The following is a 19482-nucleotide window of genomic DNA, read 5'->3' as shown; positions in this document are numbered from 1 at the left end:
TGTCCTTTTAGCAATCATGAATCAAAAGTATTCAGAAGTGGATGATTTTGGGTCTTTATTTTATATTTTTGGACATAAAAATCGGGTGTTGCACCTTTTTTTCATTCTTTATCTTACGTCCAAGGGGGTAGGAGGTGGGGGGGGGGGGGGGGGGGAGTCGTGGTCTTTCACTATGGACATTAATAGTGGTGAAATAAGGAAAATAAATATAAGGGTAATTAAGGTTTCATCCTATAGGAGAGGAGTATTTACGATTGTCAAATGGTAGGACTGTAAATGGATAATTGAAAATTTGAATTTGATCCACATTCGTATCTATTTAGAGGCATTCGTATTCAATTAGAGATATTTGAAAAAAAATCCGAATACTCCGCTAAAAATTCAAATTCAAATATTTAATTATAAAAAATTAAGTAAATAACGATCTTGAGGGTTTTTTAAGATTCAACAGGTTCTAGAATATGAGGAGAAGAGAATCATGATCTAAAACTATAGATTGAGAGTGAATTGTATCCACTAGGGGGAGGAAGGTTCGGGTTACACAAGGCAGAGGTGTAAACGGATGGTCGAAAATCCGAATTCGATCCACATCCGAATCCGTTTAGAGGTATCCGTATTCGACCAGAAAATCCGAGCCGAATCCGATCCGTTTATAGGCCTATCAAATGGTGAAGGAAAACTTTCTCCAATGTTAAATAAGTCGTATGCTTTTGTGAAATATGAACATTAATCTCTCACTTAAAAAAAGAATTAGCTAGTCAATCCCAAAATGAGCAAGTGTTAAGGACAGCAACATTTACTTGACCTCCAATCTGGGGGTGGTTATTGTGATATAAGAGTGAAAAGGGTAAGATAAAAGGTTGAAGGGTAGAGAAGGGAAAGACGGAAAGGAGGAGAGTCAGACACATTGATTCAGTTGGAGCCTTAATTGAAGAAGTGATTTTAATTCTTACCATTTTTTTGTATGACTCAAATTATTCAATTCGTTACTCTTCTATACGAATTCACATGGTGAAGAATATCCACCACTCACTGTCCTTCCCTTCTCAGAAAAAAAAATATAAATAAATAAGGACAAAGTTTTCTTCCATCCATAGAAGACGATGGTTCACCCACCATCCTAGGGTTTACAAACCCCTCTTTAAGGTTTTAGTATGTTTCAAAACAGTATTAGGATCGTCTCTAGGGAGCCCAGCGCCCAGGGGACATCCAACGGTTGAGCTGTGCCGCCCACATCTCGATGCACACCTAGGGATGTGTGGCACAGCCCAACGATTGGATGCCCCCAACCCATGCTGGGCTCCCTGGAGACGAGCTAAATTCGTCAAAATACCTTCTTGATAGCCATTCCCACCTTTTGTCACCAATTCCATTTATCGTGGATGGAGGAAAACTCGATCCAATAATTAATTGGGAGTATCATAGTAAACAAATAATTAGGCTGTGTTTGTTCATTCGTTACTGTTTTCAATTTTTCAAAAATTACAAAATAAAGGAACAATTACCAAAGTAATGAAAAAATTACATAAATTGTGAGTAGGAAATCTGTGTCTTAATATTTTTAGGGGACAGTTTTCATTCAAGCTGGGTGTTTGAGATCCGATGATGATGATGCGTCAAATAGATGGGGGTTGGTCATTTCGATCCTTTGTTTATTCCCATCCGACGCCTAAGAGCATGACTCTGTCATACCCTTCCTACTTCCGTCCACATGTACGGTGCTTCAGAGGAAGCGTTTTAAAGTCGAAATTGGGGGTTGATTCCAATCCGATCTGATCTGATCTGATCCCGGGGTCAAATTAATCCCTGTTGATTCCAATTGGGATCAAATCAGAATAAGCCAGAATTGATCGGACTGGATCCCAAAAAAAACCCTAGAATCGATTCCTCAGATCTGAAAACCCAATTATTTGAACCCAAACCCCCCCCCCCCCCAATCAGTCGATTAAGAACATCCAAGAATCGGGATCTGTAAACCATTCGGTCATCGTATCAATACTTGTGGAGGGCATACCAGTAAACCAATGAGTGTGACGAGGGGGGTGAATGTTCAGCGTATTTATATGCCTCACAGCCATTCAGATGGAATATTCCAATAAAATGGATTCCATCTGAATGGCTGTGAGTCGTTCACGTACGAGAACATTCCCTGCACACGTGTGGAATTTTTTTCCTCTCTTGTTTGTTGCCCGAACAGGAACGTGCTGTCCCCTCACATGGGGGTGTGAAATGACGACCTAACCTCGCTTGGGCAATTTTTTTGGGCAGGGGGTTAGGTCGTCATTTTGCACCCCCATGTGAGGGGATAGCACGGTCCTATCCGGACAATGGACAGGAGAGGATAACAATTCCACAAGTGTGACCACTCCCACGCTAAACATGTGGAAGAAATACACGTCGAGTTCAGATCTACTATCCACACGGGAACGGGTGAAGACAGATCGAACCCTCCATGGGGGTGTGGGACCCACGCCCCATGGAGGGTCATATCTGTCCCCACCCATCCCCATGTGGGTAGTTGATCCGGATTCGTATGCCTCCATTAAAGCATCACCCATGTGAGGGGATAGCACGGTCCTATCCGGATAACGGACAGGAGAGGATAACAATTCCACAAGTGTGACCACTCCCACGCTAAACATGTGGAAGAAATACGCGTCGAGTTCAGGTCTACTATCCACACGGGAACGGGTGAAGACAAATCGAACCCTCCATGGGGGTGTGGATGGAGGGTGTGGGACCCACGCCCCATGGAGGGTCATATCTGTCCCCACCCATCCCCATGTGGGTAGCTGTTCCGGATTCGTATGCCTCCATTAAAGCATCAACCCTACTTTTTTTTAAGTGAAAGTTGAAGGTAGGTCTACAACATCGTTTTCCACTTTACCAAAATGGGAAAACGTGTTCATCAGTTTCTGGTTTTGGCCTCATCAGTTTCAGTTTCAGTTTCAGTTTCTTCCCCTACTAGCTACTTACTACTGCTTCCTTCCTGGGGAACTCTCCCCTGCAAATGGAATGGAAAGGAAGGAAAGGGAAGGGTCGACAAAGGAAGACGCGTAACCATTAAATGTTCTCTACCATTAAAATGTCCCATTATACGAGACTCTGCGGAGGGAGAGAGAGGTAGAATACCAAAAAAAGTTACAAATTGGAATTCAAAATAGAGTCCTCTCTAAGAGATAAATTAGGGTTTCAAAGACTCACTTTTTTGGTAACTTCTAATAACTATCCACTTAAATTCTAATAACTATCCACTTTTAATCTTATTAGCCGTGATATTTTATCTCATATTTCGTTTATTATTATTATTACATGTGATTAGATGCAGCACCCTATTAGGACTCTAATTTCTATTTCTATTAGGACTCTAATTTCCTCCTTCGTATCTTCATAGTTGTGATATTTAAACAGGACTCTCTCATTGTAATCTTTCAAGTTAATGCAATCAATTCATTCCAAACCTAACAAATCTAATTGGTGTCTTCTCTCAACGATTTTCTTTCTTTTTGTTCTTCTCCCCCCATATAAACCCAATTCATTAACAACTTCCTTCTATCTTCTCTCCCTACTTCTCTATTCTCATCTCCTCTCTTCTCTTCTCTTCTCTTCTCTCAGTTCTCTCTGGTTTGAATGATCGTAGCTCACGGTAGCCATGGGAACCGAATCTCCACCTTATGAACTCAATTCTTTTAGCTCTGTCCAGGTATGATTACTTTCAATAACTCTTCTAAAAGAGAGAGAGAAAAAAAAAAAAAAAAAAAAAAAGGGGAGGTGAGGGAGAAGGCTTGACTGAGTTAGAATGTGCAGGTGTGAAACTTAAAAAACTCAACCTGACTCGGCCATCTACTCTGCAATTTCCCTCTGTTCTCTCTGAGACTCTGACCTCTTCCTCCTTTTTTTTCTTCTTTCAATCTTCTCTGTTTAATGATACACTGCAGTTTGGGTATTAACTATGTTCTGTTTTGTTTCATTCTTTTCTTCTGTGTTTATGTTTGAACTCTGTATTGCCAGACAAATCTGTGCATATATAGTTTTGGTCTGCAACTTAAATCAAATTCCATTTCTTTTGGGAATTTAGATTTTTTTACAAATATTCATATGGGACTCAATCTGATCCTCTACTTCCATGCGCCCCACACACAGCAAGGTGGAAAAGACTGCCTTATCCCTCTCGGACAAGGCGTTCGAACAGGGATAAGGTGGTCTTTTTACCGCCTTGGTGTGTTTGGGGCGCACACTACAGTACAGGCAGCTCGACAATAGAAGAGCCCGACGCATCTCTCCACCCACTCTGTCATGCCGATATCTGAAGATTCTGAACAAGTCACATGAAGATGACAAAAATAGGGTCAAGCCTGACCCTGCCCTGAGAGAGCCCAACATGGTTGGGTCTAAACCTAAGTCCAGGACTGGTTGGATCTATGGGGGCATGACGGTCATTTTATGCAATTCACGCAGGGGTTGGAAATGGGCCACACACGGGTATTGTATACGCCTTCGAAAAATATCTTGTGCATTTGGGCAGCCAGGCTGCATGTGCAGCGCCAGGCTCAAGGCAGTGCGCTTTGACCGCCTTACCCCTACTCGGGCAAGGTGCTTGGGCAGGGGTAAGGTGGTGAAAGCGTGCTGCCTTGAGTTTGACACTGCACATGCAGCCCGACTGCCCAGATGCCCAGGAGTCAGGTCCGTACGCCTTAGGCTCGGGAGCCTTTTCCCAATTTAGCACTTTAATGCAGGAGATAATTTTGGTAAAGTTTTGGTGGATCGGAGGTTTACTGATTTTAGGGAACAGAAATGGTAGGTGTAAATCACAGATTCAGAATCTCCAGATCCCAACTGTCATCCCAATTCCCAACTGTCCATCTCCAAACATAAATCTCTTTTAAAGACTCTCAATATTCCTCTCTTCCATTCCATATCAGATAAATCACAAAACAAGCCTCAATAGATGGACAACCTCGTCCCTTGGATTGGAATCTATTCATCATGGTGTTGCCAATTCATTCCAATTTCCAAAAAAAAACATGGAAAGAGATTCCTATGATCATGGTCCACCACAGATTCCATCTTAATTTTCCATTTACCAAAAAAGCCCCTCCATTTGTTCCAAAAAGCTAGGGGTGTCAATACCCAACCCGAACCGATGAAACCGGCCCGAACTAGCCCGGACCACACCGGACCAAACTCTTAATGGTTCGGGTTCGATTTGTGGATCTAGAGAAGCAAACGATTTGGTTTGGTTTGGGCTAGCCCGACGGTGCACCGGTAGCCCAAACCGTTAGGCCCGAACCCAAACCGAACCAACCTAACCCGATAAATAAGTAAATCAATAAATGCCTAATGCCCCATTGCCCCCTAAATGTGTTGTGATAGTTTCTCACTTTATCTCATATCCTTTGTCAGTGATTATCCAACCAATTGTATCCATAGGCCATAAGACATAGGATACAAAGATGCATTGCATTTGAAATATTTTATGTACTTAAAAGAGAAAGAGAAGAAAAATTAGCACTAACCGGACCTTACTAGTTATATAAAATCGGTACCAAACCGAATCCAAACCGATATCAACCCGTTATCATAAACCGAAACCGACACGAAACCAAACCGCACCGAAATCGAAACTGCAACGAAACCGAACATTTCTTAATGGTTTGGTTTCGGTTTCTATAAAAGTCACACCGAAACCTAAAAAACCCGAACCGAAACAGGCCCGAACCGGCCCATTGACACCCCTACAAAAAGCCATCAAAAACTCAACCAAAGTGAGTCTTTTTTGTAATTTCACAATTACAAGGTCATGTAACGCCATTTTGATTCTATGAATCACAGTGAATCACTACTGTCCAAATTTGGAGATTCTCCCACAACGGACAACTGTCCCTGTGTGTGTGTGTGTGTGTGTGTGGTTAATCCAACTTTCTTCTCCTGATTCTTCGCCTGATTCATCTCTCCTTCATTTTTTATTTTTTTTTTTGTAGAAATTGATCTCTCCTATTGTACCATATATATAGACATGACCACGTTCCCTCTGGTTCCTACTTAATCCCTGCAAAGGCCAAGCTCTCTCTGTGTCTCTCCCTCTCTCTGTTTCTCTCCCTCTCTCTAGGTTTTGTCACCTTTGAAAAGATTCAAAGGTGACAAACCTTATAATTATTAGGAATATATCAGATTCTTATTAGTAGTTTGTAATTTGTATTGATCTGATTTTTATTGTTCTCTGTAAAAAACAATTACTCAATGGCGGAACAGAACCATGGGGAATCTGCAAAAGATAAGGCCGTCGATGACTGGCTTCCCATCACTTCTTCAAGGAATGCGAAATGGTGGTATTCTGCCTTCCACAATGTCACTGCCATGGTTGGTGCTGGTGTTCTCGGCCTTCCTTATGCCATGGCCGAGCTTGGATGGTTCGTAACTTTCCTTTCTTACCCGTTACATGTTTTACATTTCTTATAAAGGCTACTGTTTGGGGATTTTCTTGTATTCCATGAATGAATATATATATATATATATGGCTAATTTTTAATGGGTTTTGGAATTTAAATCTTTTTCTCCATGGATTGAAACTCTTATCAATGTTGATTATAGGGGTCCTGGTATGGCTGTGCTTGTAATATCATGGGTCGTCACCTTTTACACCTTATGGCAAATGGTTGAGATGCATGAAATGGTTCCAGGGAAACGATTTGACAGGTACCATGAATTGGGTCAGCATGCTTTTGGTGAGAAGCTTGGCCTTTGGATTGTGGTTCCACAGCAATTGATCGTGGAGATTGGTGTGAACATAGTCTATATGGTCACAGGAGGGAAATCACTGAAGAAGGTCCATGACCTTGTGAGCCCTAACGCCCCTGAAATCAGGCTCACTTACTTTATCATGATTTTCGCCTCTTGTCATTTTGTTCTCTCCTTCCTTCCCAATTTCAACTCCATCTCTGCAGTCTCCTTGTCCGCAGCTGTAATGTCCCTTAGGTAAATCTCTTTCTCTCTCTCTCTCTCTCTCTCTCTCTGAGGTGACATTTCTATTAGTCCTAATGACTTATAATGCTTTTCTTGCATAGCTATTCTACAATTGCTTGGACAGCTTCTGTAGCCAAGGGGGTTCAACCAACTGTGGAGTATACCTACGCAGGCAAAACCAGAACAGATGTTGTTTTTAACTTCTTGAGCGCCCTTGGTGATGTAGCCTTTGCCTATGCTGGGCACAATGTGGTGCTAGAGATCCAGGCAACAATTCCTTCTACACCTGAAAAGCCTTCAAAGAAGCCCATGTGGAGGGGTGTGGTTGTCGCCTATATCGTTGTTGCCATATGTTACTTCCCTGTTGCAATTATTGGGTACTGGATATTTGGCAATAGTGTGGAAGACAACATTCTTATATCATTGGAGAAACCCAAGTGGTTGATTGCTATGGCTAACATGTTTGTTGTCGTCCATGTTATTGGAAGTTATCAGGTGCAGTTCTCAATTCTCATTCTTTAGTAACACTCTGTTTACACAGTTTTAATTCTTCTTGACAGTGTTTTGACATAAAAAATCTGATCTTGTTTCTTCCTGTCATTTTGTTGCTTGTAGATCTATGCAATGCCAGTGTTTGACATGATTGAAACCTTCTTGGTGAAGAAGATGCATTTCACTCCTTGTTTTAGACTTCGTTTCATTGCAAGAACAACATATGTTGGTAAGTAAATAATCTCTCTATCTTCATTTAGTGGGTCTAAAATCTGCCTTTAGCAATATTGATTGATAGGGCTCTAACTCTTCCACTCATCTTCTCTTTTCACTTTGATTGCAGCACTTACTATGTTCCTTGCTATGACATTCCCATTCTTTGGTGGGCTTCTTGGGTTTTTCGGAGGCTTTGTTCTTGCACCTACTACATACTTTGTAAGCCGAAATTTTCTTCTTCTTACTTTTCTGAAACAGATCTAACACGGTTTTTCAATCCCATATTAACTTTTGCTCTCCTTTGTGAATTGTTCAGCTCCCTTGCATCATGTGGCTCGTCATCTACAAGCCAAGAAAATTCAGCTTGTCTTGGTTCACAAATTGGGTATGTATAGAAGGAAATTTAGTCCTTTTTTTTGTCTGTTTTGTTTTGTCTCTGATTCACAGCTAATAATCAAAGTTGGGTTGATGGTTTTTGCAGATCTGCATCATACTGGGAGTTTTATTGTTGATTCTAGCACCCATTGGTGCACTTAGGCAGATTATCCTTTCGGCCAGTCAGTACAAGTTTTACTCGTAGATCATCTTGGCACAATAAGGGAAGGTAGTTTATAGAGGAACTTAATGTAGATGATGATGTTGCCAGTGAAGTCCATGCCCTCACCTTGCTGAGTAAAGTTTATCTTTTAAGTCAAATAAACATCTTTGGACAGGTTGTGGGTGTTTGGTATATACATTAGCCGAAGTGAATGGTAGGAATCCTTTGTTGGGTCTTCTTCCATTTTCTGTTTCAGTTTCTGCATCATTTGAATGTCTGGTTCGAAAAAAAAAAAGAATGTCTGGTTATATACCATAGGTTTTATCTTATTTATCTGTGGGTCTTAATGGTTCTATATGCCAAAATGCCGTTGTAAATGATGGTTCTAATCTTAAATCAGAGAAACAATGTAAATCATAGTAGTTCTATGCAATAGGTGTCATCTTATTTATTTGTGGGTTTGATTTGTTCCTCTTACACCGCTTGTCCTTTATTAGTTTCAAACAAGAATTTTAAGGGCTTCTAATCATTTGGGTTCGGATTTGTCGATCCCTTCCGATCTGGATCTATCAAGAATATACTGATTCTAGGGCAAATCTATGCCAATTTCAAAACATGTCAGATATATGGGTAGGAATCCAACCCCTTCAATTGGAGGGATACTTGGAACATTATAGGCTCTGAGACATCCCAGCCTGATGTTTGGTCAGACCCTGGCCCAGCCCAACCCCGTTGCAACCCGCACAGGCTTGTACCGTATTAGAAAGAAAGAGAGAGATTGAGAGCCCAAGCCTAACCGAGGGGCTATGGGTTGAGCCACAACAATGCTCGGGCCTTGAGTAGGGCTGGAACTGAATATTAATTTTGGGAGAGGATTTCCTCTGACAACCATATGCATTTTTGCGCCAATGGATGTCATGAGTTTTGAACTGTCAAATAGGGGATTTTTAATGCAGGAGAGAGAATGCGAGGTCCACAGTGTTAAGAAGGATTGCAAGGGATCCACACGAGGGCATCGTGGCTTATTTTCTTAAGGATATCCTTTGAATTTGAACCCAATTATCATCAGATCATAGAAGGGTGAAGCTACCAAGTATATTTTGTGCTCGTTGATGAGAGTCCCAGTCTTACTGAATTGTCTCTCAAATACCACTTCCAATGCATTCAAACCCAGATCAACCTCAACCAAACTTACCCAGGAATGGGAAACAATCCTTTAGTTTAGTCGCTTATCATCATCTCTTTTTTCACCCTTTTTGAGTACGTATTTTCCTACTTCAATTTCAGTACAATAGGAACTCGGCATTACCAGAACCGCCAAGAAAAAGGGTGAGATTGGAGGGAGGGGGGGGGGGGGGGGTGAGGGAATTGAAGAGACGAAAGGAAAATGGTCTATGCCACTTCAGTATTAAATCAGCATGGTTCTCCTGTCTCTACTGGCATCAATAGCCAAATGCCCCCGGTTCTAGCACCGTATTTCTCCCTCTCCCAATTAAATGTGGTCAATTACATTACATGAATTTTGTTTCGCCGTTCAATCTATGTATATCAGAGCTAACATAACATTGTTTCTAATATGGAACCCCAAAAGAGATGTTGATTCCCCAGCTTTTGTGATTTCACACACACAAGCTGCTAATTCTCAAACATCCCTTCATCTGACAATCTAGACGATTCAGTGCCATTAACAAGAGGTTGTTCTGATGAATCCTCACTAGACTCCGCAAGAATGCTGTAAAGAAAGTCATCTTCATCCTCATCCTCATCCTCATCATTACAATCATCATCATCATCAACACTATTTTGGTCTTCCTTTGTTTCTTGTTTGTCAGCCTCTTTCTCCTTTAACCCCTTAGAATGTTCCCCGTGCTTCTGCTGCTTTATGGCATCTTCATAGGACATCTCATACCACACAGTGCCCTTACCTATAATAGATTTGTTGTGAGCATCAGTTAGCCGCTCTTGCTTGCTCTTCTCCGAGTTCTTGGGTTCTCCCCAGTAGTCAAAACGATATAGAGCGCTTGAAGGGTCATAACGATCTGTCCCAAAATAACTGTCATCTACATATCTTCCTGGCTCCTCTAATGGGAGCCCAAGAGCTTGACGGCTGCTAAGACACAGGGTGTCAGAAAGAGAAGCAGAAAACAGCTTTATATAAAATCCTAAAACTTAGGTGGTACATGAGTTAGAAGGAAACACTAGCGAATCTAACAGAAGTTAACAGGCAAAAAAAAAATCCAGAGCAGTAATGCAAAGGGTCATATACCCAAAAGTTTGTCTCTCCACTTTGCTCTGTTTTTAAAAGCTGGTCTACTGGATAAACCAATTATACGAAGTCCTAAGCCTTGACTCAGCTAGTACTTCTCAACCAACAAAATTTAGTATGCAATGCAGAGGGTCATATACCCAACAGTTTCAAACAGTTGAAAACTTGAAAATTTGGATGGAAACGACGACGGGCCCTTCGGCAGCTGCAGCACTAGGACTAATGCACACATTATAACCCCATCCCAAGTTGTACAGCATTTAGGCCAGATGGTTGAGTCACTCTAGTAAAGTAACGGGTTATTGACAAATCCAACATGGCTGGACAATTTCAGCACCTAAGTGGTAAAAACATTTTTATCTGTTTGCAAATACTTTACAGAACCAAAGGAAAGTAAAGTGAATTACCAGGTTCCAGAAATTTTCCCTGCAACCCGGGACGAACATTACAGTATCATGGTTATATAGCTAAATCACACTGGAGTAATGATTTCTTTTCATTCAAATGTAAAATGAATTTCAGCAGAGTTGTCTCGCGTTAAATTAAAAATCAATTCAAAAGATAAGAATAAAAACAGCAACAGATCCACACTGCATTTTCTGCCAAAGTTTCGTGACAGAAAAAAGCATTCTGAAAGACACTTGGTATATAAACTGGTAAATAAGCATATTATGAACATACCAACTAATATCTCTGATGAGAGCTTCTCTTTCTTCTAAGGAACGGCGCCAATGGATTAAATCATACTCATCCATTTCAATATTCCGTCTCATTTTGGTTACTTTATATTCTTCTCCTCTCTCTTTTGCTTCCCGCTTAAGTTTGTTATTCAACTGCATCAATAAAAAAAAATGATAAGGAATAATATACTGGGGAAAGTTACCCACAGTCAGAATATGTATATTACATGCATCCACTTATTCAATTTCAAAAAGCAATAGGTAGATACAGCCGAACTTAACACGCATTTGGATAAAGAAACAGAAATTTGGGAGTAGAATCAACTTAGTTTTAACCTAATCACTGGAGACGCCAAGGTTCAAGGATCAATGGATTCTTATCCAAGTCACTTGATGTGGATCAGGATCAGCTGGAACCAATCAAAATTGCATCATACTGTGGATCATCCAATCACCTGGTAGGATAAAATTGATCCACAGTGATAGTTAGATCCAGCCAATGGATTAGCTGATCCAATTCCAGCCTGGATTGGATCAGGAATAGCAGGGATTTGCTACAATCCTATCCTCATCTCTCCCTCCTAGGTCTGCATCATTCCATCAGGTTACAACTTTTGGCCCCGATGATCTACATGGCACCATGAATGGTGTGATAAAGCTTGGTTTAAGGCACAAATAGGGACAGAATGCAATCATAGATTGGCATGAAGTAACCCTCATTTGATAAGGTGAGGAAACCATATTTCTGAATAAAATTAAAATAATTCAGGAAAACGACCAAAAAAATGACTGAGATAAGCAACTCACTTCACGCTCAGCACGAGCAGCATCCAAATCAAGTTCTTTAACATTTGTTTTCTGCAAAAGTAACAGAGGGGAAGTGGGGAAGGTAACCAAAACTTTATTAGAAGTGTGCCCTAAGATCTATCCACAATCAGGGAAATGCAAATCACAAGGGAAGTTTCACTCACCAGAATCATTTTTGGTAGTAAAGTCTTCTTGTAATAAGCTTGGGTATATTCAATGCTATCTTCTTCATTGAATTCAGAATCCAGAGTTGATTCTGTGAACTTCCCATCTTTATATTTATAAGGGTTAGCTTCCTCATCATCCAGAATCATTTGCTCAGCAACATGTAGCTGCCACAACTGAATGGCCAACAGAATAAAAGGACATGGTGATCAGTTCTAGTTGAATTAAATTGCTCCTCTAGATCATCATTTTCATCATCCAAGTCCACTAACAGCTGCAGGGGATGAGCACGCACCTATTCCTCATTTCACTCGCTAAAAGTAGCCAGGCTTTTCAATGGAAAACATTAAGAGAAAGGGAGGGAGGGATGTGTGCCTCTGTGAGTGTAGATCTTATAACATCAAGAGAAAGGGAAGGAGGGATGTGAGCCTGTGTGTGTATGGATCTTAACATTTCAGGAAAACGTTAAAGACTTAAGTGGATATTTCAAAACATCAAATAGGATAATGAGTTGGTCAAGTCCTTTGATGCCATATACATGCATGCGGGTGAAGGAATAAAGTACATAATTCCTACATGGACACATACCAATATTGTCATTACAGATGTTCTATCAATGTCAGAAATAGATACAAATTTGGCACAGTTGGATATACCCACACAAGCATCTGCCAACTTATTTGACACCATTACAAGATATCATATTTTTTGGCCAGTATATTACAAGAAATATACTGGGCATGGCCGTGTTCAATGGAGGCCTTTGGATGCTCTAGTACGGAGGAGTGATTTAATTCAGATTGAAGGAACTAAAAGAGCCAGGGGCAGACCTAAAATAACCTTAGGAAAAATGGTGAGAAAAGACATGCATAGCTTAGGCCTTGTATCAAGTATGACCTTGAATAGAGCTGATTGGAGGGCAAGGATCCATGTAGCCGGCCCCATTTAGTTGGGATAAGGCTGAGTTATTGTTGTTGTTGTATATTACAAGAAATATACCTCATCAATTATATTTAATGGTTACTTCCAATTTTAATTCAAATATATAGAATATTATAAGCTTTTATACGGTAAGTCACAGAAAGTGCAAAAATGGTGGATCAATACATTCAGAAAAATGAAATCCTTTCATTACAAAAGAAAAATACCTTATCAACATAAGGATGGTTCGACAACAATGGCTCTTCCGCAATTTTGGTTTGTTTTCTTTTCATAGGAATTGGGGGTCTTCCACAATCCCGCTGTAAAGACAAGCCATGATAAAACAAAAAAGGCTCACATTAGTGAAAGGATGTGCATCAAATGAGTTTGTATACAAAAATGAAGTTGATGTTAGCAGATAGTTACGACAACATGGCATCAAATATCAAGAGCTCATGTTATGCCTTTAAGGTGGGTCTTTTAAAGGAAATGTTTTAAATTCAGATATTTGAATCTTGAGCAGAATAGGATGTAAAGGCAGAAATATAAATTCATATTTATGAAAATTGAAAAATCTACATACCCAAAAACTGCATGTAATTAATGTGGATGGAATATTTTAGATTCAAAATCCCAGAGTAACCATGTAAAAGGAAAGATATACCTACATATACAAGCCCTAACACAAAAATCTTAAAGAAATTAGTGAACTAGGAAGTAACCATTAGACTCTTCGTACTCAATTTATTACATTCACAAAATTTGTTAAGAAAAATGAGACAGAACCTGGTTGACTCAAGACATAGTGATCCTGCATACGTACGCGATAGTGTGAGGACTTACGATATTTATCACCAGGAGACCTCCCACAAAGTTCACAATATATGCGCATGCACACACACAAACACAAATGCAGATGGAATGATTATCATCAGATTTGACATGGAAGATCTCCAAGTGACCCTATATGTTATTGATTTGCCAACACATCTACTATGCATATGCAACTTACTGGACCACATTTTATAGTTTATATGATGCCTTGCATCAAGAGCAAGAAAATAACACTAACACAGCAAAAATAAAGTCTGAAATGATAGTTGTAATTATCAGATCAGGCTGGTTTGGAACCAAGGAGATCTTCTATGAGTTGTCCACTGAATGTTAGGACCAACACTCATCGGAGACCACTGCTCATGCAGAAGAGGAGCTGAAGCATGCTTCCGGTTCCATCTTATAATGATGTAAGTACTACTATATGCAAAGCTTAAATTATATAGCACGAGGAATGAGATTTGGAAATAAAAAATAGGCATCAAATGCATGACACTTCCCTATAAAGGAAAAGAGACATACCCGCAGCTCATCAGGATTAGTATCTTCATCGCGATGAAATATTGGTGGAAACTCAAATCTGTTAAAGCTGGAAAGCCAGGCCAAATGCATGAAATTAAGAACTGAAAACAGCATCACACATCTAAGCAAAAAAGCTTAGAAAAATGGCAATAACAACAGAAAAAAAAAATTTTGAAAATATCTAGATGGATTTAGAGAAGAACACAAAGAATTAAATTACATACATAAGGTGATCTATATTAGGATTGACGAAACGCATTTCAATAGGAAAACGAAACCGGTAAGGATCTCGCTTCGCCTGCAAAACAGAATAAAAATTTAATACACTCAATAACAAACAAAAAGTAAAAAACTCATAAATTCCAGAAAACAACCCCATGGCAGAGAAAGAGAGAGAGGATAAAATTAAATATATAATATACGGACATTTTCAAAAAAAATAATAATAACTTGCCAACTTTCACCATGAAGCAACTCTAACATTACATCATCTACAAAGGAAGTTGAAGCTGAGACAGACAAATTTGACCAATCTTTCTACATTCTTTGCAGGGGCAATATAGTTCCCATCTCTGATCTTCTTGTATTAATAAAAGTTATGCAATAATTAAACAGCAACTTAATGGGGTCGGCTACATGGATCCAAACAAAACAAAAAAGAGAAAACAGTTATACTAAAAAAAGGTGAAGAAAAGATGGGAGAAGAGGGATGGGGAAAGATATGAGAAATGACAAAAGAAAAAGGACAAATGGAAGATTGGGAAATAAATAGAAAGATGAAGGATATTAAGAGGAAAAAGGCACAGCCCAACGACAGGGTAAACTCAGCTAATTATTCAATAATTAACTACATCCATATTTCGTTATTAAAAAGCACAGAATGCATAATATAAGAAACTATTGTAAAACCAGCAAGGAACATTGCCAATGTCAGTAACCAGGATGCCTAGATGACAAGGCAAATCCGACCTAAGCAACCTGAAACTAGATAGCCACCTGCTGTTATAGGCAGTTGCCTAGGCAGCAATGTGCTGGCACCAAAAATTATACATACTTGTGTATATGGATATTTCTGCACATGATCTATATACATGCTTCCTACATCAATCTTCTAGGAAAATATCAAATACGTGCCCTGCTTTCAAAGATGAACTTCATGTACGAGTTCTCCACTCTTGGTGGCATACCAGGACTAGCCACTACAACATTTTTGTTTTAGAATGCATGCCCACAAAGTAACCTATAAATAGTTTAACTGAAAGTATCCCTTAATTCAAAACTCCCTCAGTGAATAGAATATGTGCAGGTCAAAGAAAGCCTTGCATATATTGAAAAAATTCCCATATGCTGAAGTTGCAGTACTTTTTGGTGTTCAACTCATTAATTCAATTAAGGGTATTTCTGTCTCTCAAATGCATGGGTGTTTGATTTGTTAGAAGGGATAGGGATTCAACTAATACTCTTATAAAGCTAAATCACAACTTGGCAGACAGTGGAGTTGGCCCTACTGGTGTTAAGAGAAATTAAAGACTAGTTGGAAAATTAATCTACCTATCACTTACTTGCCTTGAAATTGCATGCCTAGGTAGTGTGATAAGAAGGCATGTACATGCTTGGACAACATGTTATAAAAAAGTGGAACACAGAATTCTATGACATCTTAAATCAGCTCCAGTGAAGGGTCTTTTTATGCAAAACATTGGCAAAAGCCGACATGGATCTTGGCTTATCTATGGCATCAACCCAGAAACATTACTATTGCAAATAGCCCTATCGAAGATGATTGAACCAAGAACATGGATGTGAATTAATGAAAATAATGGGCTCCCTTTTTCTTAAGACATCTACCACAATGCATAAGTTTTAGTCTTTAAAAACTAGCAAACTCTAAAAACTAGTTTCTTAATCTCCCAGTTTTAGATACTGTTTCATTTCCCTTCAGATGAATCCTCCTAGATAATAGTTCTTTCCCAACTAATATCTTTCCAATTAGACTTCCTCGGCATGAAAATGTTACTCTTCTTACGAAATCTTTCGCTCTTGCCTTAAAAGGCCAAATGAAGAATGAACGCATCCATCACATTGTCACTGAAAGTATAGATATAATTGGTAGATAAAGCTATGATGGATCCATACAATGTTGCAAGGGGGAAAGATTCACGCATTGCATTGTCAATTTCTGGCATATCATTTCTTTTCAAATTAGTTGTGCTGTTGTGGCGTTCCAATGAAGGGTATTAAGGAAATGATAAATCTTCAAATTGTCATATGAACATGAAATGTTACCACTCACCAGAATTTCAACAATGACATGCATACCAACTTTTATGTGGTGACGGATCCAATACCAATCATTGCCTTTTATTGGTACCCACCTGATAAGCATAACAGGCATATATATAAATATTATGAAAACATGAGGCAACTACTAGAAGTTGGTTTCTCTCAAAAGGAAAATGTGGTGGTGGAGAAGGGAGGCAGAAATGCTCCAGGGAGGAGATGGTTTTTCACTTCATGGTCTCACAAGTTTATAATTTTAACCACCTATAGTCCACTGGTTTAGGGTTTCTTAACCGTTGCTGTGACTCAATTAAAGAAAAAAGATCTACTCCAAATAGGTTACTCTATGTCTATAACCTGAGTACCTGTAGAGAAAAGATGATACTACATAAAGAAACAGTATCGGGATGATCAAAACATAAGGGGGCAACATAGAGAGGAGGTGTTCAATTGGGTTAAAACCATCTAAGCGAGCATTTAGCAGGGCCATCTGAACAATGTAAGAAAAAGAAACCACTTGGAAACGAAATATATAGTTGATGAAGGTTACAACGCATAACTCCATGATTGGATATATTATTTAGTCTGGAGACCTCTCAAGTTTTCCTTCAGGGACCATAGTATGGTCAGTTCCAAGAGAATGAACAAATTCAATTTATTTCTTTATCATAAATGATTTTACATTTACTCTTATAGCGGCAAGAGAGTGGTGAAAAATACTACATGTATGCACAGAAGACAAAGAGTTACCCATCATATACACCTCCAATATCAACAAATGCTCCTTGATAAAGATGCAGAGTGGTCACTTTTCCAGCACAAATCTGTAAGGAGATTTCTCCCAATCATTAGTTGGCATATATGAAGCTCAAGCGGCATTATATGATAGCGAATGAATTTAATAATTGGTATCTTTATGGAAATATTGGTTGGTCAACCTCCATTATTGGGCCTATAGCCAGCTTCCATCCAAAACTGTTAATGAGTGACCTCAAAATAATTGATCAATGGAATGGCTCCAAGATTTGGTTAATACACCACAGATTGTATGGTTAGGAGAAATCGAATTGGATTGATTTATATTGTATCCAATGAAGTTGGAACATGCATATGGTATGGCTACCAAGGCTACCATGACTTTGCCTCTTATGCGGACAAATTACTCTTTCCTATATAATTCCTACATATTGTCAGAGGGAAGCATTCCAACATAAGAATTTTTTTGTAATTCATATTTTTGAGGTAGCATAGGATGAACTGTTTTAAACAAACATTTGCGAATCAAATATTCACAAACACAATCAGTACACTAAAATGTCATTGCACGAAAGGAGTAACTCAATGACTTACCTGTCCTGGATAAAAGAATGGAAGCTCCAGCTGCAGAAAGAACCAAATTTGGTAAGAAAATGGCAGTTTTTGTGAGGTCCAGAACGACAGATCCACTTGAAGGATGTTTCAAATTTTCAAGAAAAAAAGAAATACATCCCTCGTAAGCCATACCATATCCTCTTTATAATCCTTCCCTCGTTTCCTCCTACCAGGGTGGTAGTCTTGGTCAAACTGTATTTATATATAAACATTCGGGCATTAATCTTCCAAATAAGGAAAAGTCAATTCTCAACTTGATAAAACGAGTCTAGATTCTAGACCCAAAGAAGGGTAGTTAACAATATCCAAACTAGAAATGAGGCAACAAAATAAGGAGCCGAGTTCCTTCCTTAAAATTCAGACCTTGTAAGAGTCTTCTTCCAATCTGTCCTTATTCGCTGCAACCCACTCCTTGTACTGCTTCAGGAACACCTTATACCTCTCCAAACACAAGTCATCGGTATTCTTCCTCGGCGATTCCAATTCATCCAAATTAACTCTCTCCGCCTGCAGCTTATGCGCTTCACGAATGAACTCAAGCTCCTTCTCATCAACCTTCCAACCCCTCGGAGGCCAATCCCTCGGCGGTACATGTCGGAAAACCAAGGGACCAGCCCAAGTGGTCTGCAAGGGTTCGGGAATCTCTCCCTTAATCTCGAACTGCTTCGCCAGGTACTCATCTTCCGTGAGGCCGCTCTCCTCCATTAACTTCTTCCTGTACTTAGGAGTCAACATCTTGAAAGCTTCGATGGCTTCGGGGGACTGAAGCGGCACTTCTTCGCCTTCGTTCAAGCTCTTACGAGCGAAGTCAGCTTCAGGAGAGAGTATTTCCTCCCAAGGAGCCCAACCTCGTTCTATCCAGTTACGTCGACGAGCTTCGTCTTCGCTTTCTTTCTCTTTGGGGCCATAGTTCTCAAGGAAGGTGTCGTCCACAGGGAATTCGTCGGAACTGAATGACTTGACGGTGAAGCTGCTGAGGAACGGCCGGGTTACAGTGAGGAATCGGAGGCGCCATGAGAGGTCAAATGCACAGTTGGGGCTATCAAGCTTGTAGGGCTTTACTAGGGTTTTGGTGGGTTTCTGAGAAGGGAAGAGGAGAAAACCATGAGTGGTCCTAAGAGTCTGCATTTGCTCTAAATTTAGCTTAAAGCCTTACAGAGAGAGAGAGAGAGAGAGCGGGAAGAAAGATGGACTCATGGAGATTACAGAAAGGCATGTAACAGAGCAAACAAGTCGACCGGATAGAATAGAGTTCGTTGGAATGTTTACCATTATCTATATACAGAGGTGTCAGTGGGCCGGGTTTTTTAAAACCCCAGCCCAACTATAGGTCGGGTTGAGCCCGGGGCTGGGATGTCTTAGCCCAACCCAGCTCAACGCTAATTAGGCTGGGTTGGCCTTGATTGGTCCTATTAACCCCTAATTTT

General features: G+C 39.8%; 2 protein-coding genes across 3 annotated transcripts in view; one reads left to right on the top strand and one right to left on the bottom strand.

The window, feature by feature from the left end:
* The first annotated feature begins 3567 nt into the window (after window positions 1-3567).
* The window catches only part of LOC122654118 (lysine histidine transporter 2-like), an 84890-nt gene continuing 68975 nt past the window's right edge, over window positions 3568-19482 (top strand). Inside the window, exons 1-8 of one of the 2 annotated variants that reach the window (XM_043848097.1) lie at window positions 3568-3703; window positions 6253-6410; window positions 6592-6975; window positions 7065-7458; window positions 7579-7684; window positions 7799-7890; window positions 7988-8056; window positions 8153-8305. In XM_043848097.1, coding sequence (XP_043704032.1) covers window positions 3653-3703; window positions 6253-6410; window positions 6592-6975; window positions 7065-7458; window positions 7579-7684; window positions 7799-7890; window positions 7988-8056; window positions 8153-8251 — 1353 coding nt within the window. In that variant the 5' untranslated portion in view covers window positions 3568-3652 and the 3' untranslated portion in view covers window positions 8252-8305. Of the gene's footprint in view, window positions 3704-6252; window positions 6411-6591; window positions 6976-7064; window positions 7459-7578; window positions 7685-7798; window positions 7891-7987; window positions 8057-8152; window positions 8306-19482 lie in introns of those variants that run through there. The other variant, XM_043848098.1, reaches the window with a different exon arrangement.
* On the bottom strand, window positions 9767-19214 carry LOC122654117 (protein PLASTID TRANSCRIPTIONALLY ACTIVE 10). The gene is made up of 12 exons (XM_043848096.1): window positions 18419-19214; window positions 18188-18247; window positions 18035-18064; window positions 17435-17508; window positions 16698-16779; window positions 14629-14702; window positions 14405-14471; window positions 13276-13368; window positions 12127-12303; window positions 11963-12013; window positions 11157-11308; window positions 9767-10316 (listed from the first exon to the last, which is right to left on the bottom strand). Exons 1-12 carry the CDS (start codon window positions 19181-19183, stop codon window positions 9845-9847), a joined length of 2097 nt encoding a protein of 698 aa, XP_043704031.1. The 5' UTR covers window positions 19184-19214; the 3' UTR covers window positions 9767-9844.

The sequence above is a fragment of the Telopea speciosissima genome, chromosome 3, assembly GCF_018873765.1.
Source record: "Telopea speciosissima isolate NSW1024214 ecotype Mountain lineage chromosome 3, Tspe_v1, whole genome shotgun sequence".
NCBI lineage: Eukaryota > Viridiplantae > Streptophyta > Magnoliopsida > Proteales > Proteaceae > Telopea > Telopea speciosissima.
Note: the sequence above shows the minus strand (reverse complement) of the source record. Positions and strands in the feature narration are given on the sequence as shown.